We start from the raw sequence: 26,317 nt of genomic DNA on the forward strand, positions 1-26,317 counted from the left end.
CTCTTTGTGGGACATACAAAAATAATTGTGTTTTTGCCGTTTAATGGAGAAACAGGTGCAAGAGAGCTATATTTGGCTAAAGCTGGATATAGAAGGAATAAATATTAACCTATTCAGTTGGTTATTGTGTTGTCTAGTTAAAGCAGTATGATACTGAGCTAAAACTCTTACATAGTGCTAGGTGGGCTGCCATGTTAAAAAATATGAGTTCAGAACAAAAAGTCATATGAATATGTAATAACAAATCTCACTAATATGTATAATTATAATGCACCAATAAAAAGGAAAATGTATAATGAATTATGGTGTTCTAAATTTAAGATAATTTAATGTGTCTTACCAGTACTTTTTAGTTTGATTCTCATGGAAACTTTTATTTGTAAGGGAATTGACTATATTATGCAGATATTTTTCTTGCCAGAGAATAATAATAAGGCTAATAGTAGGACTTGGTAGATGAAGCCAGCTCTGGAGAGGGTAGATGAGAGTAATAAAATTTTTTCAGGTAAAGAAAATTATTACTCTTTCTAATTGAATTTTTTTACTGAGATAATCATAAATATACTTGAAATTATTAAAAGAAATGGCAAGCCAGTCATGGTGGCACATACCTATAATCCCAGTGACTTGGGAAGTCGAGAATTACAAGTTCAAGTGGGATCACAAGTTCAAGACCAGCCTGGGCAACTTAGCAAGACTAAAAATTTAAAGAAAAAGTAGGGGGCAGGGGTGGGGGGATGTGGCTCAATGATAGACTGTGGAGCAGTGAGGTCTTGGATTTGATTGCCAAGGTGTACCACAAAAGAAAAACAAAAAATTACGTTGAGATCTCTGTACACTGTGTCCAATTTCCCTTTTTTTTTTGGTATAGGGATTGAAACCAGGGGTGCTTAACCAGTGAGCCACATCCCCAGCCCTATTTTTTGTTTTATTTAGAGATAGAGTCTCATGAGTTGCTTAGGGCCTCACTAAATTGCTGAAGCTGGCTTTGAACTTGTGATCCTCCTGCCTGAGCCTCCCCAGCCGCTGGCATTACAGGTATGCACCAATACACCCAGCTTGTTTAATTTCTTTTAATGGTAAAACATTACAGGACTATAGTATAATGTAACTGCCTGAGTATTAACATTGATATAGTCTACCAATCTTATTCAGATTTCCCCAGTTCTGTTTGTACTCATTTGTATGTTTATATATTAAATGCTATAAGTCAGTCAAGATACTGAATAGTTCTAACATCATAAGAATCCTTCACATTGCCATTTTACATCTACACCCACTTCTTCTCACCCCCAACCCTTGGTAACCACCAATATCTCCTTTATTTCTCTTTTATTTTATTAATTGTAGATGGACACAATACATTTATTTGTTTGTTTGTTTGTTTATATGTGATGCTGAGGATCAAACCCAGTGCCTTACACATGCTAGGAAAGCACTCCATCACTGAGCCACAACCCCAGCCCCTTTCTCTTTTATTTATGAAATGTTACTCAATTTAAAGTGTATGAGATGATTTTATATAAGGGACTTGGGCATCTGCAGATTTTGGTTATGTGTAGGGAATCCTGGAATTGATCACCCACATATTTACTATGTAAATAGTTGTTATACTATGTTGTTGGAACAATGACCAAAAAGTCTGTGTATGTTCAGTGCTGGACTCATTGGCACATGCCTGTAATCTCAGTGACTGGGGAGGCAGAGCACAAGGATCACAAGTTTGAGGCCAGTCACAGAAATTTAGAGAGAACTTCAGTGTTAAGGTTTAATTATGAGGTGTCCCCCAAAAGCTTATATGTGAGAAATGAAAGGTTTAGGGGTGGATGATTGGGTTATGAGAACCTTAAAGCAATCAGTGAATTAATCCCCTGATAGGGATTAACTGAGAGGTAATTGAAGGCAGGGTAGGATATGACTAGAGGGGGTAGGTCATGGGGGTGTGCCTTTGCAGTATATATTTTGTCTCTGGCAAGTGGAATCTCTCTCTACTTATTGATGGCCATGTCCTGACTTGTTTTCCTCAGTCACATTATTCCATCATGATGTTCTGCCTCATCTCAGGTCCTGAGGAATGGAGATGGCTATCTATGGACTAAGACCTCTGAAACTATGAGCCCCCAAATAAACTTTTCCTCCTGTAATTATTCTTGTCCGGTCTTTTGGTCACAACAATGAAAAAGCTGACTCAAATGTGCAGCAACATAGCAAGATCTTGTCTCAAAATAAAAAATAAAAAAATAAATAAATAATAAAAGGCTGGGGTTGGGGCTGGGATTGTGGCTCAGTGGCAGAGCACTTGTCTTGCACATATGAGGCACTGGGTTCAATCCTCAGCACCACATAAAAATAAATAAATAAAGGTATTGTGTCCATCTACAACTAAAAATAGGTGGGGAGGCCTGGGGATGTAGCTCAGTGGTAAAGTGCCCCTGGGTTCAATCCCCTGTACAAATAAAAAAAAGTTTATACATGTTCAATATATAAACACAATAGTTTTTCAAACATTTTGATACATGGTTGAATTCATGCATGTGGAACCTGAGGATAATAGAACTGAACTGTATATTAAAACAGTAAACATGGAGTTATATGACCTAGTAATCCTTCTCCCAAGTATACTCTCAAGAGAGGTGAGAAACATTCACAAAAAACTTGTACATAAATATTCCTAGTAGCATTATTTGTAAAGTCAAAAAGTGAAAACTCAGGCTCTATAGAGAGAGCTCAGCTGGTAGAGTATTTGCCTTGCATGCACAAGGACCTGGATTTTTTGATACAGGGGATTGAAACCAGGGCACTTTACCACTGAGCTACATCCCCAGCCCCTCTTTTTTAAAAACATTTTTTAGTTGTAGTTGGATTCAATACCTTTATTTTATATATTTATTTTTATGTGGTGCTGAGGATCGAACCCAGTGCCTCAGCAACACACACACACACACAAAAGTGAAAACTCAACCTGGAACATGCCTGAAATTCCAGCAACATAGAGGCTGAGGCAGGAGGATTGCAAGTTCAAGGCCAGCCTGGGCTACTTAATGAGACCCTGTCTCAAAATAAAAAATAAAAAGGGCAGCAGCTATAGCTCAGTAGTAGAGTGCCCTTGGAATCAATCCCTAATATCTATCTGTCTCTCTCTCTCTCTCTCTCTCTCTCTCTCTCTCTCTCTCTCTCTCTCATATACACACGGAAACTCAAATGTCCCTCAACTGATAAGTGAATAATCAAAATAAGGTTTATCCACATAGTAGAATATTGTTCAGCCATAAAAAGGAATTAAGTAGTGATATATGCTACAATGTAGATGAATCTTGAGAACATTACCTAAGGGAAAGAAGAAAACATATACAATTCCATTCATATTAAATGTACAGAATAAACACATCTATGGTTTCCAGGGGAGTATATAACTGCCATAGTGAGTATGGGGCTTCTTTGGGAGATATGAAAATGTTCTGGAATTAGATGGTAGTAATGATTTCAAAAACTTGTGAAAATATGAAAAAATACTGAATTGTATTTTTCCCCACATTTCTTTCTCCTCTCCTCCTCCTCCTCCTCCTCTTCCTCCTCCTCAGCACTTGACCACTGAGTCACATCCAAAGCCCGTTTTTTGTATTTTATTTAGAGTCAGGGTTGCTTAGCACCTCACCTTTGCTGAGACTGGCTTTGAACTTGCGATCCTCCTATCTTAGCCTCCCAAGCCGCTGGGATTAAAAACTTGTGCTGTAAGGGACCGGCGAAGCATTGGAGAAAGAGACCAGTCATGCAATTGGCAGAAGGGGATTTATTGAACCAGCATGCTGGGGCTCCGTGCCCACTCAAGAAAGGAGAGCAGCCCAGAGCCCAGAGCAGAGGTCAAGCGGAGTTTAAGTACACTTTTTGGGGAGGGCGGGGGGCTTTGCATACATCAGAACAAATCATCATGAGGCTCAGGAAAATTGAACAACAACTCTGAGACATGATTAGTACATTCATTGGCGGAAACAGATTGGACAGGGGTGATTGGTCACTTCTAAGTGGGGTACACATTTAAACTGATTGGTTTTAGGGCCTAAAGGACTACGTGACAAACTACACAGAGTCCCAGGTTATTAGACAACCAGGGAGTCAGTGGGAATATTTACTGGGCAGTTTGGGTATTGTCCTAACAGAGGATTTTAACAATACCTGGTCCTTCACTTTTCAACTCAGGCCCTACAGCTTGGAAACTTTACAATGCCCGGTCTTTTACACTTTAACTCAAGCTTTGCGGCTTAGAATCAGCTTAGAAATTTTACCCTTACAGTGCAACTGCACCCGGTCCCACATTTATTATTGGTGCATTATAATTGTACATACTGATGGGATTTGTTTTTACATGTTTATACATGTACACAATACACAATATAACAATCTACTTTGGCCAATATCACTCCTAAGCACTTCCCCCATCCTTTCCCATGAATTGTAATTGTGAAAGGTGAATTTTATGTGAATTACATCTTAGTTTGTAATGGGAAAAAAATGAATCTACTATGATTGCTCAATTCTGTGAATACAAAAAACCACCCAACTATGTAAACTTTAAATTTGTGAATTAACTGGGTGTGGTGGCATATACCTATAAATCCAGTTACTTGGGACACTGAGAAAGGACAATCTCAAGTTCAAGGCAAGCCTGGACAACACAGTAAGACCACACCTCAAAAACACTCCTCCCCCCTCCCCCCCCTGCAAAAAAGAAGTGATGAATTATATCTCAATAAATTTGTCTTTAAATGTTATATAAATAGAATGTTACATATGTAACATCTGGAGATTGGCTTTTTCACTTAGGATAATTTCACAGAGATTTATCCAATCATTGCATGAAGCACGGATTTGGTTCTTTGCATTGTTGAGTAGTATTCCATTGTATGTATGTACCATAGTTTGTTGAATATTCACCCATTGACAGAAGTTTTAGCTTTCCCACACTAAGACAAAATATCTGAGAAAAACAACTCAGGAGGGAAGATTTAATTTGCCTTATAATTTCAGAGGTTTCAGTCCATGATGGGCTGGCTCCAAGGTAGAGACATGATGGCATAGGAAAGTTGCTGACCTCATGGCAGCTATGAAAGCAGAGCAAGAGGGAGAGGAGCAGGGGACAAGATATGCTCTCTGTTGTCGCAGTCTGTCTGGGCACAAAATAACTGAGCAGCCACAAAGCATTGTAGGTTCAAACAGCAACTCTTTATTCCCGAACACTTCCCGGGAATACGTCCCTCCACCGGGCTCCCTGCAACAATTCCCCCGGAACCCCGGGAGAACTCAACGGGAACTCCTAAGTAGCGGGCCGAGGCAGCAGGATCCGCCCTAATCCCGGAGCCGCCCTATTCCTGGAGCAGGGTCACCTTCCAACCATTCCCTCTAGCAAAATGCCAGGCGTCATTCCGACTAAACTGTGGCTCTCAACACCCTGTGACCTAGTTCCTCCAGTGAGGCCCCACTTCCTACCGTTTCCATCACCTCCCAATGATGCCATCAAATTATTATTCCATCAGTTAATCCATTGATGCAGTTAGAGCCTTCATGATCCATCCATTTCCCAAAAGCCCCAATTCTGAACATTCCTATATTGGGCACAAGCTTTCAACACATGAACCTTTGGGGAATATTGTAGATCCAAACCCTAATAATAGATATCTGGGTTGTTTCCAATTTTTTTGGCTATTACAAATGAAGCTGTTGTGAACATCAATGTGCATATTCTTGTAAGATCATAACTTCATTTCTCCAGGATAAATACCCAATAGTGCAGTATCTGGGTCATATGGTAACTGCATTTTTACTTTTATAAGAAAGTTGTCATACTATGTTCCAGAGAGGCTATACTATTTTACATGTCTACTAGCAATGCATGGGTGATCCAGTTTCCCTGTATTCTTACCAGAATGTGGTGTTGTAATTACTTTGTATTTTATTCTGTGTGTGTTGTAATATTTCATTGTGGCTTTAATTTGCATATCCTAATGGATGATGATGTTGAACATATCTTTATGTGCTCATTTGCTACCTGTATATCCTTTCTGGTAAAGTTTCCGTTCAAATATTTTGCCCATTTTCTTTCTTTCTTTGCTAATAATTTCTTACTTTCTTTATATCAATTTTTAAATTTATTTTAACTTTTTAATTTGTTCTAGTTAGTTATTTTGCCTATTTTCTAATTGGATTGTTATGAGAGTTCAGAGAATTCTTTATATATTCTGAATTCAAGTCCTTCATTGACAGTTTTTATCAATAAGTCACATCTCAGTTTTCACAGTAGCCTAAAGTTAGCTAAGTCCTGAGTATATTTCTGGTTCATGATCTCTAAATCCAACATCTGACTCTTCAAGTTTGGATTTTTTTTTTTACTTAAAAAAGTAATGCATGAATGTTTTAAAATCTTAGAGTTTACAAATCAATGGTCGTGAAGAAAAGGTAAAAAAAAATTAGGAAATGGGAGTAACAATGAGAAGTATCAGGAAAACTACATGAATATAGGCTTCTTGAAGGTAGTAGCAGTTAGGGTGGACTTGAAGAACACAGAATGTTTCACAGAGGTTGAAGAGGGGGACTATAAAAAGTGATTGGAGAGAATGGGTAGGCAAAATAACTTGCCATTTGAGTTTGTCCTCAATGGGCAGGGGGATCATCACAGGGTTTTCAGGAAGATCTGAAGTGACAACTGAGGGCAGAATTAGATATCCTTTGTGTTCTCTGTCCATTCTTTTCATACCACTATTACTGTATTTATGAAGGTAAAGTTTTATCTAAAAAATTATTGTCTTCAAATTGGTTTACCTGGCGACCTGGAAAAATCTTGAGAGCATTCTTAATCTTCTTTGGATCCTCAGCACCTGGCACATGCCTGGAAAACAGAAGGCAGTAAGGGCTTATTTGTCAATTAAGGATGATTCTGAGAAGTGTTAGAGTGGCAGGGCTAGTACTGGCAGCCAAGCCAGGAAAACTGCCTGGATCCCAGTTGGCAGGATTCAGCCACCTGCCCACATGGGAAATAAGCAATGATATAAAAAGGAAAAGTTAATTTAATGCAGCTTGATGAAACTGGGGAGAAACAGCTAGATTGTTTCTTCAGTGGCTCTACAGAAGCAGTTACAATTTGTAGAAACAAAACCCAGGGGATATATATAAGCAGACTTAGGTAGGCTATACAAGCTATAGAAAATGTCAGTCTTACCTTTCTTGGCACCCATCAAGGCTGGGAGAAGTTTCCCAGTTTCCCTTCTAAGTATGAGGAAACTGAATGCAGAAAAGCATTTATCAGGAAGTTTCTTTTCATTTTAAAGAGGCTGTGTTTCATTTGCATTCCTTCTAAATAGTTTTACTTTAATGAAATAATTTTTTAAAGGACTTTAGACTGAAAAACTGATTTATGTTAAGATTTTGCCAGAAGGGCCTAAAAAAACCAATTTCATACTCTAAGTTAATTACCATTTTCATTTTCTCTAGGATAAGAAAGCTGTACTTAGCTTAGGAGAATTGCTTAGGGATAAAGACTATAAATCCTCTCTTTAAAATTTCTTTTCTTTTTTTCTTTTTTGAGATGGGTCTTGCTGTGTTATCTAGACGGGCACACTCCTGGATCCAAGTGATCCTTTCACCTCAGCCTCCAGAGCAGCTGCACCACCACAGCCATTCCCAGCTTGTAGGCATATGGTAGAGGAAATGGAACAGTATTTTGAAAAGATTGGTTATGTGCTGGGAATGGAATTAAAAAGCACTCTTGCCGGGCATGTTGGCATGTACCTGTAGACCCAGCTGCTTGGGAGACTGGACAGGAGGCTGGGCTTGAGCTCAGATGTTTGAAGCCAATCTGGGCCACATAGTGAGACCCTGTCTCAAAAAAGAAAAGAAAAGAAAAGAAAAGGAAAGAAAGCTCTTTCAGTGATAAAATCAGTGTAGGCCTGACTTTGGGGTAATTGGACTAACCAGAAAGTGTTTATTGAATTCCAGAGACTCTTCTTTTCTGGGAAGCTTCATCTACTTTTCAAACAGAAAGATATATTTAAAAAAATTTTTGTACATATTTTATGATTATTTAAACAGGAAAAAAAAGAACCTTGCACCCACAATATAGGGTGTGTCATATCCAGCTTAGCACTGCTCAAAATAGCAGCAAAGCACTTTCTAGAAACACTTACCTAGATTTTATAAATATACATTTAGGAAGTTTTACATATTACTTTCATGTATGATGTGTGTGCAAGTTAACTTTCCTTAAACTTTTTTTGGGGAAGTGGGGGTAGCAGGAATTGAACTCAGGAGCACTGAACCACTGAGCCACATCCCCAGCCCTGTTTTGTATTTTATTTAGAGACAGAGTCTCACTGAGTTGCTTTGTGCCTCGCTTTTGCTGAGGCTGGCTTTGTACTTGCGATCTTCCTGTCTCAACCTCCTGACACTGGGATTACAGGCATGCACCACCGTGCCCAGCTTCCTTATGTTTTAATGCTCTTTCGAGGATAACCCCTATAAATATCAACTACTGAAAATAAGTCATCATATTCATATTGTCTTATTTCAGTTTACTATCCTGCCTCAATGAAACAATTTAAGAAATAGTGTTCTTGGTTGTTTATGGTAATCTTGGATGCCTCTTTTTCTTTTCATAATAAAAAATGTTCAAAGTTATTCAAAGGGTGGCAGTACTATTTATTTTTTTATTCTTTTTAGTTAAATATGACAGTAGAATGTATTTGACATACATACAAGGAGTATAACTTCCCATTCTTGTGGTTTGTACATGATGTAGAGTTACACATTTCCTATATGAATATAGGAAAATAATGTCCAGTTCATTTTACTATCTTTCCTATTTCCATCCCCCTTCCGTTTTCCCCCAATTCACGTACTATTTATTGAAGTAAGGAACATAAGAAGAATTATTAGAGCTGGGGATATAGCTCAGTGGTAGAGCTGTTCAATAAAAGGGAATTGAAAGCATTTCAAAATCAATCACTCCACATAAATATGGCCAAATATGAGTCTGATATATACCATAATCTCTTCTTATGGTCTTACCCTTTGCTGCACATTTGTTTCAATAGGATTCCATATTTTGGGTATGCATATCAAGAGATGACACCAAACAGAAGTTGGAATCATTATGGTTAACCTGAGTATGTTGGAAACGAAGGAGAGGCTGAACATTATTATACACAGGCCATGAATCAGAGTGAATGTTAGCTACACTATAAAACAGACAGCAAAGTTTGGGTGGAATAGTCACCAGCAATTTCTGAATAACTAATAGCTGATTGACAGGTAATATCTCTCATGTCCCAAACCCATATTTGCTGCATGGCTGCTATGATACTTGATTTTCTGGCTAAAATAGGACTCGTCAATTTGCAAGTAGTGAGCTGTACCACCACCCTATTTCAGAAATGCTTGTATGGGGCTGGGGATGTGGCTCAAACGGTAGCGTGCTTGCCTGGCATGCGTGCGGCCCAGGTTCGATCCTCAGCACCACATACAAACAAAGATGTTGTGTCCGCCGAAAACTAAAAAATAAATATTAAAAAATTCTCTCTCCCCCTCTCTCTCTCTCTTTAAAAAAAAAAAAAGAAATGCTTGTATACTTGGAGATAGAATTGTAGATATTCAATCAATTTGAACAATTTGACCCAGGGAGACAAATTGTTCAATTGACCCAATCTTCTGTTGAAATGCCTCCAAACAAGATAAAAAGAAACATAGTAGAAGACTGAAAAGAAGTCTTCAGAGAGGAAAAGAAAAAGGAGATAACCAATTTCGTGAAAATCAAGGAGGAAAAAGTTGTGAAGAGGGATAGATCAGTCTTGGATTCACTGTAGAAAACAAACCACTCTAAATCAAGCAGAAAATAATTTATTAAGTCGGGGAATTAGGTGTATAGCAAATGATTGGAAGACCAGAGTGTGGGAGTCAGGGCCAGCACTGAATGGATGAGTGAGCTTAAGACATCTGTAGACACTATCCTGTGGTTAGGAAGTTGCTGCTGTTGAGATTTATTTATATATTTATTTATTATACATGACAGAAGATTACAATTCAATTCATAGTACACATATAGAGCATAATTTTTCATGTCTCTGGTTATACACAAATCATTCGTGTTTTCATACATGTACTTATTATAATGATGTCTGTGGTTGAGTCTTTATGGCACAGGCACGGTGGCCTCTCAACCTCTGCAAGGGCGGAATGTTCATTTTAGCCCCATCCTTGACCTGGCTCACCAAAAGAAATAATAATGGGAAAAACAGCCTCTTCCTATACTCTGTTTGTACCAAAGAGACAAAGTCCAGTTTGCATACAGCCTAATTCCCCAGACCAGCCACATGAATAAAATCTGGGAACTCAGAAGAAAAACAAATTCTCTGTTCCCACATCAAAATTTAAACTCTTGAGGTAGGCCTAGCCATCTGTTTTGCTTCTTTGTGTTATTTGTTTGTTTGTCTTTAGGGGCATATGTTGGGGATAAACCCAGGGCTTTACGCATACTAGGCAAGCACTACCCGTGAACTACATCCCCAACCCTAGTAACCTATTTTTTTTTTTTTTAAACAAGCCCTCCAGGTGATCCTAATACATGCTAAATTTGAGAACCATTGGCCTAAAGAATCCCAGCCTACTTAAGGGAGTCTGGAAAATAACAGTTTTATTTTTAGTTCTGCAGTACCAGAGGATGACATGGGGGTAGGAATTGGTACCCAAAACCAGTGACCACATCAGGCAAAAGAGAATGGCCAGTGTGTCACATGCCTCAATGACAGATGGAATATAATGGTACCTGAAGAGAAATGGTTGAATCTCTCAATTAGGAGATCACTGAAGAGTTTTGGGGGTGGGGCATGCAGGATAACTGATGAAATGACATTAAGTCCAATTATGATGGACTAGGACTGAACACAGAGAACTCTTATACTTGAGGTGGCTGTGCAACAGAGACAAGACATGGGTTTTCAGCTGGAGTTCAAATCTTCTGCTTCCCCCACGACCAGGTCTGTGCCCTGTACCATCCCAGCTCCATTTCTACAACTTTTTTCAGGATCTAAAATGTACCAGACACTGTACTAGGCCCTATGTCATCTTTAATCCTTACAGCCACCTTGTAGGATGAGTAGGAAAATTTAGCTGTGGCCACAGTCTGTCTTGCTGCTCTGAGGTTTGAGGTCTGTCCCTATGCCTTCCGTTCTTGCTCTAGAAATTCTCTGGACTCACTGAGATGTGTTTTTATGAAAGATATATTAATATAAGTTTTAAAAATACATGAAGGTATGTTTTTAGTGAGAATATAGAAGATTCAGTTCATTTTATTCATTTTGTTTTCATTTCACATGATTTTTTAGACATAGAGGAAAAGTACCTTATATACATATACTGATGAAAAACTTAGTTTAAAATGCTTGGTTCTCATACAGACTTCACTATTAGAAAATATAGCTTGTGTGTGTGTTTGGGGGCGGGGGGAAGAAGTACTGATACCCCTGAGCTATATCTCCAGCACTTTTTAGGCAGAATCTCACTAAGTTGTCCAGGCTGGCCTTGAACTTATGATCCTCCTGCCTCAGCTGGAATTATAGGCATGTGCCGATATACTTGGTGAAAATATAGCATTTCTAAGTATTTTTTTTTTCATAACAGTATTCCTGAGCTACTTCTGGTTATGAAACTAATGATCTTTCACTATGTAAAAAAGACTAAATCTGGGGCTGAGGTTGTGGCTCAGCAGTAGAGCCTTTGCCCAGCATGTGCAAGGCCCTGGGTTCCATCCTCAATACCACATATAAATAAATAAATAAATAAAGGTATAAAAACATTAGCAGTTAAAAGATCCCTGAATATTAGCAGTACCTCACTTTTCCTTCATCTGGTGAACATTCTCCACTTATCAGAAGAGATGGCCCCCATTCCTTACAGTTCTTTCTGGGCTCCTCCTCCTATTCCACACCCCCCACCCCCACCCCTGTCTGATTGGTGGGTGTGGCTTCCCCACTCCCCAACAAGCCATTACTCTTGCTTCTTCCCACAACTTTATAATCTCTTCTTCCCTTTATCTGCCTTATGTATATATAGCCTATTTATACCTTGCTTTTCCTCCTGACTTCCTCTCCGCTTCTCCAATGAGCACAAATAAGACCAGGAACCAAGTGTTATAAACAGGCACCTCTCCTGAAGATAGACTTGTGAACTCATTTCTCTTTACAACTCATTGGAGGCCTGGGGTTGTGGCTCTCAGCGGTAGAGTATTTGCCTAGCACATGCCAGGCGCTGGGTTGGATCCTCAGCACCACATAAAAATAAATAAAGGTATTGTGCCCAATTATAACAAAAAAAAATCAAACAACTCATTGGAAAGCAAAACAAACATCTAGCTGGATGTGGTGGTGTGCATCTGTAATCCAATGATTCAGGAGGCTGAGGCAGGAGGATCACAAGTTCAGCAACTTAGTGATACCCTGTATCAAAATAAAATGTAAAAAGGACTGGGGTATAGTTCATTGGGAGAGAGCCCCTGGGTTTAATCTCCTGTACTGCAAAAAAAGAAAAAAAAGGGAAAGAAAATACATTTTTAACATTGGAATATATGGTTAGGAGTTGATTGAAAGGCTTCCTTTTAGAGTTGGGGATATAGCTCAGTGTAGGGTAACTGGCATGTGTGAGGCCCTGAGTTTGATTCCCAGCACTAAAAAAATAAAAAAATTTAAAAAATTTTAAAAAGCCTCATTTTTTAATATAATGTATAACTTAAATACTTGTAATTACTTAACATTATAAACGTTTAAAAACCAAATTATAAATGATTTTAATTAGTATTTACTTTCTCATTAGCTAAGAAATCTTCAAAGCAAACTTCTCATAAAGGAAAGTATGTTGCAAGAAATGAAGAGTGAGCTAGAAAGTTATAAAGAAAATAACACCCAACAGTCATTCCAGATAATGTCCCTGAGAGATGATATCCAGGACCTACAGGAACTCATTGCTTCTCTAACCAGAATTAAGTCTTTGAAAAACACCAACATTGAAAGTCTTGAGAGAGGCAACTGGGAACTAACTGAACGAGTTACAGCACTAGAAAATCTTCTAAAGTAAGGAATTTTCTGGTTTGTTTTAAAACAAGTCTTTTGCTATTTGTTTGCACATAGTATGTGAACATTATATTCCTGATTAGTCACAGAATTTAAATCTAGTAGAATTTCACCTAATATTTGAATCAACATTATAATAGTTAAAAAAAAACTTTTTGCTGATATGTCACATACTATAAGAATCATGCCTTGGGCTGGGGATGTGGCTCAAGTGGTAGCGCGCTCGCCTGGCATGCGTGCGGCCCGGGTTCGATCCTCAGCACCACATACAGAGAGGTTGTGTCCGCCAAAAACTAAAAAATAAATAAAATATTAAAAAAAAAGAATCATGCCTTTAAAGTATATAGAATGCAGTAGTTGCACAATCATCACCACTAATTTCAAAATATTTTCATCACCTTCAAATTACCAGCCACTTACCAGTTACCCCCCATTCTACTCTCCCCCAGGCCCTGAAAATCACTAATCTTTCTGTCTTATGGATTTGCCTTTTCTGGATATTTCATATGATGCAATTATAATGTATGAGGCCTGTATCTGACATCTTTCATGTGCCAAAATGTTTCAAGGTTCATAGTTCAGTGTAGGGTAGCATTAATCAGTTCTTCATTCCTTTTTATAGCTGAATAATATTCTATTGTATTATATACCACATTTGGTTTATTTATTTATGTAGGGGTCATTTGAAGCAAAAAAGTTTTTAATGAAGTTTAAAATTTTCTAGTCACTTATATCTTTGGTGTTATATGTAAGAAATCATTGATTAATCCAGGGTTACATTTACATCTATCTTCCCCCCCACCGCCCCACCTTTGGAACTGGGGATTGAACTCAGGGATGCTTAACCACTAAGCAACATCCCTGGCATTTTTTCCCCTAATTTTGAGACAGGATCTCCCTCAGTTGCTTAGGACATCCCTAAATTGCTAAGGCTGGCTTTGAATTTGTGATCCTCCTGCCTCAACTTCCTGAGTCACTTGAATAACAGGCATGTTCCAACCTGCCTGGCTTGGCTAAGTTTTTGACTGGTATGGGAGGTGGCATCCAAATTCATTCTTTTCCCTATAGATATCCAGTTGTTCCCAGCACCATTTGTTGAAAAGATTATTTTTTCCTCCATTGAATTGTCTTGGCATCTTGAATTTTGGTAATTCTCTTGCCAAAAATCATTTGACTATAAACATATGGATTTATTTATGGATACTCAACTCTGTTCCCTAGGTCTATACATCAATCCTATGCCAGTACTACACTGTTAATTACTGTAGCTTTATAGTAAGTACATTTAAAGATCATTTCAGCTTGTCAATTACCCCCCAAAAACGTAACTTGAATTTTGACAAAGATTATGTTGAAAAAGATATATATATTTTATTTTTTAATTTGTTAGTTTTAGATATACATGACAGTATATTTTGACATATTGTATATATATATACATATACATACACATATATATTAATATATATTATATATAATATATTAATATATTATATATATATTAATATACTGTATATATATTATTAATATATATATATTAATATATTGATATTGTCTTCATTCCATGCACATGGGGTGTACTTCCATTTATTTGAGTCTTCTTTATTTTAATAATTTCTTTTGGCACTGGGGATTGAACTCAGGTTTGCTTTACCTCTGAGCTACATCCCCAACCTCTTTTATTTTTTATTTTGATACACAGGGTCTTGCTAAGTGGTAAGGGTCTTGTTAAATTGCTGAGGCTGGCCGAAAACTTAATCCTCCTGCTTCAGCTTCCCAAGTAGCATGTGCCACTGCTCCTACCTTCTTTATTTGTTTTAGTGTGACACAGTTTTCAGTTTACATGTTTTTTGCTAAACTTATTCCTAAGTATTTTTCTTATTTATGAATTATAAACGAAACTGTTCCCTTAATTTCATTTTTAGATTGATCATTTTTAGGGATTAGAAGTACAATTGATTTTTGTTGTTGTTGTTGTTGTTGCTGGGGATAGAACCCAAGGCCTTGCACATTCGAGGCAAGCACTCTACCATCTGAGGTATCTCTCCAGCCCAACAATTTATTTTTTTTATGTCAATCTTCTGTCCTGAACCTTGTTTAACTTGTTTATTAGCTCTAATAGGTGTGTGTATGTGTGTGTGTGTGTGTGAATTAAGTTTTTCTCTATACAAAACTTTGTTATCTGTGAGATGGTTTTACTTTTTCCTTTCCCTTTGGTGTGTTTTTTTTTCCTTGCCTAATTGCTTTGCCTCCCACTATTCAATACAATGTTGAATAAAAGTGGCAAGAAGTCAGCATCCTTGACTTGTTCCTGAAAGCCCAGAAGAAGGCTTTCAGTCTTTCACCAGTAATATGATGTTAGCTATGGGATTTTATAGATGCCTTTTATCAAGTTGAGGATGTCCCTTGGATTCCTAGTTTTTTGAGTAGTTTTATCATGAAGGTGTGTTGGATTTTGTAAAATGCTTTTTTTCCGGCACCTTTTGGGATCATCATGTAGTTTTGTCCTTCATACAACTTGTTACTCGTAGACCTATGGTTACTTAGTAGGTTTATAGAGAAAGAAGGCATCTGATCATGTGTCCTTGGCTGACGGGCAGAGAAAAACATCATTAATTTTCAGTCCTATTATATGAATACTATTTTAAAAAGTCACACAATGATGAAAAGATGTTCTGTTCAGATATGAATACTAGTGTAGCCTGTTATTATTCAGGTTGTACTAGGCTCTATTAGCTCACCTGATAGGTTGAAGTTTCTTCTGTGTCTTGTATTTTCCAGATCACTTTTTAAAAGAAAACAGGAATGGGGGTATGTAACTCAGTGGTGGAGCACTTGCTTAGCCTGTGTGAGGACCTGTGTTCAATCCCTATCACAAAAAAAAAAGAAAAGGAAAAGGAAGAAGAGGAGGAAGAGTGGAGGAGGAGAAGAGAATTAAAAACGTACAGGGAACTAAAATTGATAGGAAAACAAATCTTTACTTAAAGGCCTGCAAAAAGGAGAACGGGACTTCCACTTTTCTTCTGTTTATGTAAAGTGTCTAGAAAAAGAGGACTGACGAACTTTAAGTGAAAGACCGATTAAAAGTAATTCATCATTCAGATATCTACATGAAGTTGCCTATAGGTTGATCCAACAGCTGACCAGCCATGGCAAGCTATTCAACACAACTTTGAATATTGCTATAGAGTGTTATGGATTGGATAGAGGTGTCCCCCCAAATCTTCTGTGTTAATGCAAAAATGCTCAGAGGAGAAATGATTGGGCTGTGAAAGCTGTTACCTAATCTGTCCTAGTTTGAATAGACTGGGTGGTAACCGTAGGCAGGTGGGTGGGCTAGAGGAAGGTGGGTCACTGAGGGGGTTCCCTGGAAAGGTGTATCTTTCCTGCAGCCCCTCCCTCCTTTCTCTCTCTCCCTCTGCTTTCCTGGCCAGCCATGAGAGGAGCAGCTTTCCTCTACCACACCCTTGTACCATGATGTGCTGCCTCACCTTGGTCCCAGAGTAAAGGAGTCAGCTATCTTCGGAAAGAGACCTTGAAACTGTGAGCCCCATAGAAATTTTTCCTCCTCTAAATTGATCTTCTCAGTTATTTTGGTCATACAACAAAAAGCTGACTAAAACACAGAGTGAGTCACTACTGAATTGTTTTTTTATTATCCTTAGTGCTAAAGAAAAACATGGCTGTATCTACTGTGATGGGTAATTCTGTGTCAACTTGACTGGGCTATGAGGCGCCCAGTATTTGGCCAAACATTATTCTAGGTGTTTCTATGAGAGTATTTTTGGATGAGATTAACATTTAAATCGGTAGAATAAAGCAGATTGTTCTTCTCATGGGTGGATCTCATCTGGCTGGTGAAGGGCCCAAATGGAGAATTTTTGCTGCTTGATGGCCTTTGAACTGGGACATCAGCTTTATTTCTGCCTTTGAACCTTAACTGAATCATTAACTCTTCCTGGCTTCAAGCCTGTGGGCCTTTGGACTGGAACTCCACCATCTTTTCCCCTGGTCTAAAGCCTTCAACATGGACTAGAACTATGCTGTTGTTTTTCCTGAGTCTCCAGCTTGCTGACTCACCTTGCAGCAGATCTTGGAAGTTGCCAATCTCCACAACTCCATGAACCAATCTTCATAATAACTCCCTTTCTATTCATTTATAAATCCTGTTTCTCAAGAAAACCCTGATTAACACACATACTATTTTTTTAAAGGGATTTCATTATTTTATTAGTGTTTGGGGGACAGGAGGAGTGGAAACAGTTCCCATGGAATGAATTTGGGAGGACACTCTGGACAATAATTGTTCTTAAGCCATTTCTGGTTCCCAGATCCTTTAACTATTGTCCCCTTGCATTTAGTGAATCTAGAACTAAGATTTCATGGGCTGTGAATGTAGTCAGTGGTAGAGCACTTGCCTAGCATGCAGGAGTCCCTGGATTTGATCTCTAGTATCACAAGCAAGAAGAAAAAAAAAAATTTAGGCCTAGCACTTTTTACTTTTATTCTACTGGTATTGAAAGAGGTATGAAAATGTCCAATTATGATTGCAGATTTGTATTTTTTTCTTCCTTTTAGTGTTGTCAACTTTTGCTTTATATATTTTGAAGCATCCTAAAGATATTGATATATTTCTATTTAATTGTCCACCCCACTTTTTTTTTTTTCCAGTGCTGGGAAATGAATCCAGGGCCTCACATATGCTAGGCAAGCACTCTACCACAGAGCTACATCCCCAGACTGTCACTTTTTATTATGAAATGACCCTCTTTATCTTTTTATGTACTTTTTCCTTTGTGTGTGTGTGTGTTGTTGTTGTTGTTGTTGGAGGTCTAACCTAGGGCCTTGCACATGCTAGGCAAGCACTCTGCCACTTAGTTATACCCCAGGCCCTTCTTGCTTTAAAGTCTACTTCGATATTAATAATTTTACACCAGCTTTCCTTTTGTTAATATTAGCATAGGATGTATTTTCCCATTTTAATTTACATTTTTCTGTGTTCCTATATTTAAAGTATGTCTCTTGAAAAATGTTTAACATTGTCTTTTTAAAATTCAGTATAATAATCTTACATTTTAATCAAATGTTTATAACATTTGTCTCTAAAGTAATTACTGAAATTGTTGGATTTCAGCCAGTCATATTGTTATTTTATATTTTCCCCATCTGTTTCTGTACCTTTATTAATCCTTTATTGCTTTATTTATTTATTTATTTGGTACCAGGGATTGAACTCAGGGGCACTCAGCCACTGAGCCACATCTTCAGCCCTATTTTGTATTTTATTTAGAGACAGGGTCTCACTGAGTTGCTTAGTACCTCGCTGTTGCTGAGGCTGGTTTTGAACTCATGATCTTCCTGCCTCAGGCTCCTAAGCCAAGGGGATTACAGGCGTGAGTCACCACACCAGTCTCTGTTTTATTTTTGATTCATAAGTTTTTATTTCATTTTCTTCTGTATTGAGCTTTTAATACTTTTTTAGAATATCAGTTTTCACCCTAAATTTAGTGATTACAAAATATATATTTGATTTATTAGTTTCCTTTAAATTAGTACTTTTACAATATCCCCTCAAATAAAGTATTTATGACAGTTTAACTCCATTTACCCATTTCTTGCTTTTGTTCTATTGTTATATTTTACTTTTCCACATGGTAAATAATATATCATTTTTTTTAACCATCAGTTTTTTTTTCTGTAAGTATTTTATTTATCACTGAAGAAAAAACACAGCAGCAAGTTCTGTGTTGGCTTTAGTAAGACCAAATAGTTAATCTTTAACATAGCTACTACACTCCAAAAATTGAAGTCAACACAGTCATTACTACAAATTACTTGTTGAAAGAATCTATTCTGAAGAAAAAGGAAATTAGGAAAAAGAATTTAAAGAATTCCTCCAAATCACACATTTATAAATATTTTCATATTTAAAATGCTTGAAAGGCATGAAGTCTCCATTAATGGAAAAGCATTTTGCTATTGGCAATAGAAAAAAAAACAGCAATAGTTTACCGAATGCTTTAAAATTTAAAAGCTATACTGTTTTGGGTTTGCACTTGAACAGTATTGTCATTACAATAATGACTGCAAATTGCTTTATACTCACCTCTTCTTAAGTAAAATCTACAGAAAATCCCACTGTATCCAATGTCTGTAATATTTACTGCACTTAGAGTGAACCTAAAAACTTCCTAAATTTAGTTAATAGTAAATACCTCAAAATACCTAAAGAGGTAGGTTTCAACCGCTAACGGTGTGAAAATTGTTTCGGATCCACTGGTTTAAAGGGCTTCGAATACATTTTAACAGAAACTTAACACCTCATTCCAAATTAATATCAGATATTTCAAAATCAAACAAATATCAGTTCTGTACCAAGATACAGGTGTTACTCCATACCCGACGGGTTTAACCATCAGTTTTAATTTTTGTCTATGCACACATTCCCTTTCTGATGTTCTTCATTCTATTCCACAGTTCTGTGCAAGCATCAGGAATCATTTTCCTTCATCTTGAAAAATTGCCTGTCATATTTCTTATAGAGTGATTCTGACATTTTTCCATTTTATCCCCTCTGAAACTGTTTATTTTATCTTCAATTTTTTAAGTACCTTTAGTTTATTTTTTTATGTGCTGCTGAGGATCGAACCCAGTGCCTCACATGTGCAAGGCAAGTGCTCTACCACTAAGCCCCAGCCCCAGCCCCTCATCTTCAATTTTGAAGAGTAATTTCACTGAGTATAGATTTTTGTGTTGTCTGTACTTTCCTTTCAGCCGCTTAAGATGTTATTCAGTTATCTTTTGGTATTATAATTTCTGTTGAAAAACCAGTCATCAGTCTTACTTTTGTATCTTTGAAAGTAATGTGTGTTTTTCCTCTAGCTGCTTTTAATTGTTAGCAATTGACTACATGGGATTCACAGAGCTTATTGAATCTGCAAATTCATGTCTTTCATTGGGTTTAGAAAATTCTTGGGAATTAGTTTTCCAAATATTGATTCTATTCCATTCTGTCTCTACTTTCATTCTAGGGCTGAAGTTATAGGTTTGTTAAACATTTTGAGTGTGTCCTGCATGTTAATAATATCATTTTTTTAATTAAATTTTTCTCTTTTGATAATTTGAATACTTTCTTTTGGCTGAGTGACTTAAATTTGTTAATTCTGGGGGGTGCAATTCTTAGAAGAGTCACCTAAAAAATATGGAAGATAGGTTGATTGAACTCAGGGGCACTCAACCACTGAGCCATATGCCCAGCCCTATTTTGTATTTTATTTAGATACAGGGTTTCATTGAGTTACTTAGCACCTTGCTATTTTTTGCTAAGGCTGGCTTTGAACTCTCGATCCTTCTGCCTCAGCCTCCAGAGCCACTGGGATTACAGGCGTGCACCACCACACCCTGCTAACCTAGTTTTAGGATAGAAAATATTACTAACGTGCAATTGGTAATCAAAGAAGTACCAAATTATTAGCTGCTTATATCAAAGAACATGATTTAATAAGTTTTTACATATGCTATTCTTTGTTGTGCATTATTATTTCTTTTTTTTTATATTTATTTTTTAGTTTTCGGTGGACACAACATCTTTGTATGTGGTGCTGAGGATCAAACCTGGGCCGCACACATGCCAGCCGAGCGTGCTACCACTTGAGCCACATCCCCAGCCCATGCATCATTATTTCTAATTCCTTATTTCCTCATCAAACTCCAATTGAAGTCCCACTTAGGGATTGTTAAAATAAGAATATTTATCCAGATGGATCCTCTGGATGATCACAGTATTTCCGAAGTGGCATATATTCATATCTAAATTTCACCTCAAGAGGATTGTTTCACAATGATGTCCCCTAGGGGAATTACTACAAAGATTAACATTGTATTGTTTTTCTTTACATTTATCTACCATTTCTAATCTCTTCCTAGAAACACTTAGATAACTGCCTAGCTCTTTTTATAAGAAATATGTTTTTACTTGATACACTTTTAAATTTATTTTGAATGGAGGCATTTAAAAGTTATTTTTAATTAATTGAAAATTAGTTGAGTTGGTTTTACAATATTGTTATCTACTTTTATCTTACACAGAGTACATCTGGTTGAAAGAGAAAAAGCAGAGCGAAAAGCTGATCTTTTGGAGAAAATGTTGTCAGGCACTAGCAGATTCCCTTCTTATATGACTATGAAAGGACAAGAAGATTTATTGGATGTTTTCCCAGTGAAGGTGAGAACAAATTCCAATTAATCTCTGAAGAAACAGGATTTTTATTACCTATTGTTACTCCAGAAAATAATGTGTAGAGTTGAGTAACTTATTGGTTAGTGTTCTCTCTCTCTCTCTCTCTCTCTCTCTCTCTCTCTCTCTCTCTCTCTCTCTCGGATTGAACCCAGGAGGGTTTTACCACTGAGTTACATCCTTTTTTGTTTTGAGACAAGTTCTCACTAAGTTGCTGAGACTGGCCTCAAACTTGTGATCCTCCTGCCTCAGCCTCCCCAGTCACTAGGATTACAGGCATGCACTCCCACACTCAGCTGCCCTCTTCTTAATGGAAGATAAAAGGAAGGAGGAGAGTGTGGCAGGCTGGAAGCTGTTCTGATACATGGGAAGAATATGCAAGAAGGATCTGAAGATCTCTCTGATTCTAAAGAAAAGGTTAGCGGAAATGGGGCTGTGAGATAACTGGGAAAGAGGTGATGGTGAGAGTGAAATATCGGATTTGTTTGCGTGTTTGTTTTTGCAGTGCTTGGAATCAAACCTAGGGTCTCACACATGCTAGGCAAGTGCTCTACCACTGAGCTGTACTCCTAGCCCCCAAAATATTGGAGTTTAAATTTCTGGTATGGATTAGTACCTGCGGCTGACAAAATCTGGGTTAGTGCATCTGAGTGTAGGTGGTTGAAGAGGAGAATAGAAGTGAAGGTCACTGGGGCACAGGAATCATGAAGCTAAATTGGTGGGTCATCTCCATTGGTCATTGACATCTAGAATGATGATGTAAGTTGGGTTTAGAGGAAGGAAGTGAGCCTGGGCTTTAGGTAGACAGTGATTGATAGGATGAGTTGAAGGTATTATAGAAGTCTGAAGGAAAAGAAGGGGAGCCAGATGTTGTCCAGGAAGTGGTGAAAGTTTATTGTGAAATCCTTAGTTTATTATATAATGTGAATCTAGAACCTGGCATGGTGGTACACACCTTAACCTCCCCTCCAGTTACTTGGGAGGCTGAGACAGAAGGATCCAAACTTTGAGGTCAGCCTCAATAACTTCATGAAACTCTGTCTCAAAATAAAAAATAAAAAGGGCTGGAGATGTAGCTCAGTGTAAAGTGCCCCTGGGTTCTCTATCTAGTAGCAAATAAATAAATTAAAATGTTTAAATCTGAAAGTAAGACAAGATCCTATACGATCTGATTAATGGGAGGAGTTTCATTAAAAAAATTCAGCAACTACTTTCAAAGTGTTTTGAAGTATTCTTTATTTGCCTCTCTCAAGTAATTTAGAATTCACAGTCTCTCTCTCTCTCTCTCTCTCTCTCTCTCTCTCTCTCTCTCTCTCTCTCTCAAATATTGTTGTAAAACTCACACATTTCTGAAAAACTCTCACAGAGTCAAAGTTCATGCAGTTCTGACTTTTTCTTCCCTTAGTCTTTATTCCTGTGGCTGTTTCTTCCTAAGCTTTTAGTGATACAAACCCACCATTACTTCCACAATTTTTGCTCTCCTTGAATTTCTCAGTTTCATAACAAAAAGCCCAGAAACTGAACTTGCTTACTTAGCTCCCAGAACTGAAGGTGACAGGAAGTTGGGAAGAAAGCCTTGTTGAAGTTATAAGGTGGAATTCTGCTGTGGGAGGTAAGGGAAAGAGGTACATGCATTATCTGTAATTTTTTTTTTCCTGTCATGTTTACAATGGAAGCAGAATGACTACAGGAGCATAAAGGAAAGGTTAGGGAAAAGAAATATGACTTTCATTTATACTCTCATGTTATCACGGTTGTTTTTATTAAATTATATTTGATAATTCTCTGCCAACTTTTCACTAATGGTCTTAGCATTCATTGATGATTTAAAAAAATTTTTTAGTTGTAGATGGGCACAATACCTTTATTTTATTTATTGTCATATGGTGCTGAAGATCAAACCCAATGCCTCATACTTGTGAGGCAAGCACTCTGCCACTGAGCCACAATCCCAGCCCATCATTGCTGATTCTTGCTTAGATCAGTTATTACATTAGGAATTACAAAATGATGATGATGATTTTTTTTTACATTCCTATCATTCCTTCTACACTTTTTAGCTCAATTTTTTCTACCTTCATCAACTGGGGATTTTTGGTTAGCTGCTTCTTTAAGCTTAATTTCTACTTTTGCTGTTCCCATTTGTTATTTTGAATATATGCCCAAGTTTCTCTTGTGAGTCTTAATTCTTTCTCTTGAGGGTCTCCTGAAGTTTTGTGCTACTGCTATATTTTGTAGTTCAAAAGAAGGAAAATAGAAGTCTTTGTATTTAATTTCAAGTGAGAAGTTTAACTTGTGCATATTTAGGATAAGACCGAAGCTTTCCTGGCCAACAACTTTGAGAGAGACATTTTTCATACTGAAGAACCAAATCACAAGCAGAAAATTTGGGATGGATGTCAACAAGATTTGATACAAGAGGATAAACAAGCATCAGAGTTAGACAGACAGCCATATTCATGCGGATGGGAAACTGAAACTGCACAATCTCAATATCAGAATTTCCTCAGTCAATTGTCTACTCTTCTGAGTGATAGCATTGTTCCCATACCAGCCACAGAGGAAGCTGTGAAAGAAAGGATACTGGAAATCAGTGAAAATGAACTCTCTTGGAAATCTGTAAGTACATCAAAAGAAAAGTTATTTTTTTCCTATTTGATTCTTTTAAGATATAGACTTTGCTATTATCTAATTTAGTATACTGTATGGCTCTGAGTTGTAATTTTGATTGTATTTCCATAGTGAAAGAAGAGAAATAGGTCATCTTACGACACTGGAAAAAGTATAGCATAGTCACTAAGAGCACAGAGGCCTGCTATGAATCCCAGCTCTGCCCTTAGCTAGCTGTGTGATCCTGGGCAGATTACTTATTCTCTCTGTGCCTCCATTTCATCTGTAAAATGGTGGAGAGGGGTATAGTTCCTGTCTCACAGAGTGGATAATACATGGTAAATGCTTAGTACAGTTTGGTATAAGTTCAATAAATATTAACTTAAAAATATTGCTATGGGAAGATAGTATTTTCATAATGCTCCAACACTGGTTAGTTTAGTTGGTGCAGTTAAACAACTTGTCAGGTCTGGGGTGTAGCTTACTGGTAGAGCATGTGCTTAGCATGCATGAGGCCCTTGGCTCTGTCCCAGTATCAAAAACACATTCATAAATAAATTTCAGATTAGTTAGTTTAATTTACTGGTCAAGTCTATCAAAAGACTGAATCAACATATTCATGTGGATATATCTTCTTGTCTGTGTCATTTTAGCAAAGTTTTGTGATTCCTCACCCTGGAATTCAGCTGATGATAAGTATTTTTTAAATTCAATGTGTTAGTGAAACCTACTGCACAATAATCTGTGTTCCAATTTTGGTTTTTTTTGGGGGTGGGGGCAGGGACAGTGGCAGTGCTGAGGATTAAACTCAGGGCGTTGTGCATGCTAGGCAAGCACTCTACCACTGAATTATATTCCAACCCCATCCATTTTTAAAAAAGCAAACCCAAAAAACCCTGCATACTTAAAATTCACTATACAACTTCCTCAGTACTAAAAATCTCTTAAAAGTATCTCTTAAAAGGCTTCCCTATTCATCTATTTTGTAATTTAATGTCATCACAAAATCAATATAATTAGAACATACAGTTTTGAAATGATGCAGAAAGCATGGATCATCAGGAAGTTTTTGAAAAATATCTCCTTTTTTAAAAAGAGAACGGAAGGCCTACAGCAGGAAATTCAGATGCTCACTAAGCAATTGGAACAGCTGCATCAGATTTACGAAGAAACTGCTCAAGAATCACCTCAGGGTGGAGAAAATTATAGGGAACAAAAAAAACCCTTGAAACGTCTAGATGGAAACATTGGTATCAATGACTTTTTTCAAAGGAAATCAGACTTGGACAGGAATAAAGTAAGAATATACTGAAGCATAGGCATTTATTTGATAAAGGAAATGATCATATTTTATTTTATTAATGACTTTAACATTATTTAATGTTTAAAGCTATTCATACTATATATACTTCTCCTAATGGAAAAGGGGAGGATTTGCTATAGATCCTTGAAGTTTCTGATTTTATCAAAAAGCCTCCCCTCTTTCCATATCTCCATTTCCTTACTGTGCACATATTTGATGTTTATTATGACAGATATGTTAATAAATATCTTAATATACTTTTAGAAGAGAATTAGAAGGAAAGGAATGCCAAGGAATGATTCTCTAATGGTGGAATTTCAGGCACAGTGACAGCTAAATATGATGAGTATCAGTGAGGTGTATTAATGATATTCCTTGAATAATTACTGTATTAACTGTTATCTTCTCCAATTTCTGCTTCCCTGAATGTATAAGGAAAAAGGCAGTCCTAAAAGTGGGATGGAAACGAGTAGGTTGCAATTCAATTTGTTTTCAGGAAGTCCTGTTTCTATTTTGCTACCTCTTCACTGAATTACCTGTCGAACCTTAACCTATTTTATACTATTTCTATAATTGCTGTGGCTCAAGGTGTAATATCACTCACTTATTTACTAATGACTCAGTTGGCCTTTCAGCCCATTCATGCATCCAATACACACACACACACACACACACACACACACACATATATATATATATGCACACATATGTACATTTTTTTTAATTTTTAAATTTTTGTGGTGCTGAGGATTAAACCAAGGCCCTCAAGTATGCTAAGTAAGCACTCTATCACTGAGCTATATCCTCAGCTCCAATCCAATATTTATGAAACTCTTTTTTTTTTTCTTTTTGCAGTGCTGGATGGTAGGCAAGCATTCTACCATTGAGCTATACCTCTGGCTGGAGCTCTAAGTTTTTCTTCCAGCACTTTAGGAAATGTTGTTTAAAAAAAATATCCATAAACCAATACAGTGGTACACACCTATAATCCCATCTGTGTACAACTTTACATCTAAAGAAGCTGAGGCTGGAGAATTGCAAATTGAAACTAGCTTCAGCAAT

General features: G+C 37.2%; 1 protein-coding gene across 1 annotated transcript in view; it reads left to right on the forward strand.

Moving 5' to 3' along the window:
• The window catches only part of LOC113180271 (uncharacterized), a 47,003-nt gene that overhangs the window by 12,230 nt on the left and 8,456 nt on the right, over nucleotides 1-26,317 (forward strand). The window contains exons 4-7 of the mRNA XM_077800127.1: nucleotides 12,850-13,106; nucleotides 21,195-21,330; nucleotides 23,650-23,961; nucleotides 25,049-25,249. Of these exons, the coding sequence (XP_077656253.1) occupies nucleotides 12,850-13,106; nucleotides 21,195-21,330; nucleotides 23,650-23,961; nucleotides 25,049-25,249 (906 nt within the window). The remainder of the gene's footprint in view (nucleotides 1-12,849; nucleotides 13,107-21,194; nucleotides 21,331-23,649; nucleotides 23,962-25,048; nucleotides 25,250-26,317) is intronic.

The sequence above is a fragment of the Urocitellus parryii genome, chromosome 6 (assembly GCF_045843805.1).
Source record: "Urocitellus parryii isolate mUroPar1 chromosome 6, mUroPar1.hap1, whole genome shotgun sequence".
In the NCBI taxonomy this organism is placed as follows: Eukaryota; Metazoa; Chordata; class Mammalia; order Rodentia; family Sciuridae; genus Urocitellus; species Urocitellus parryii.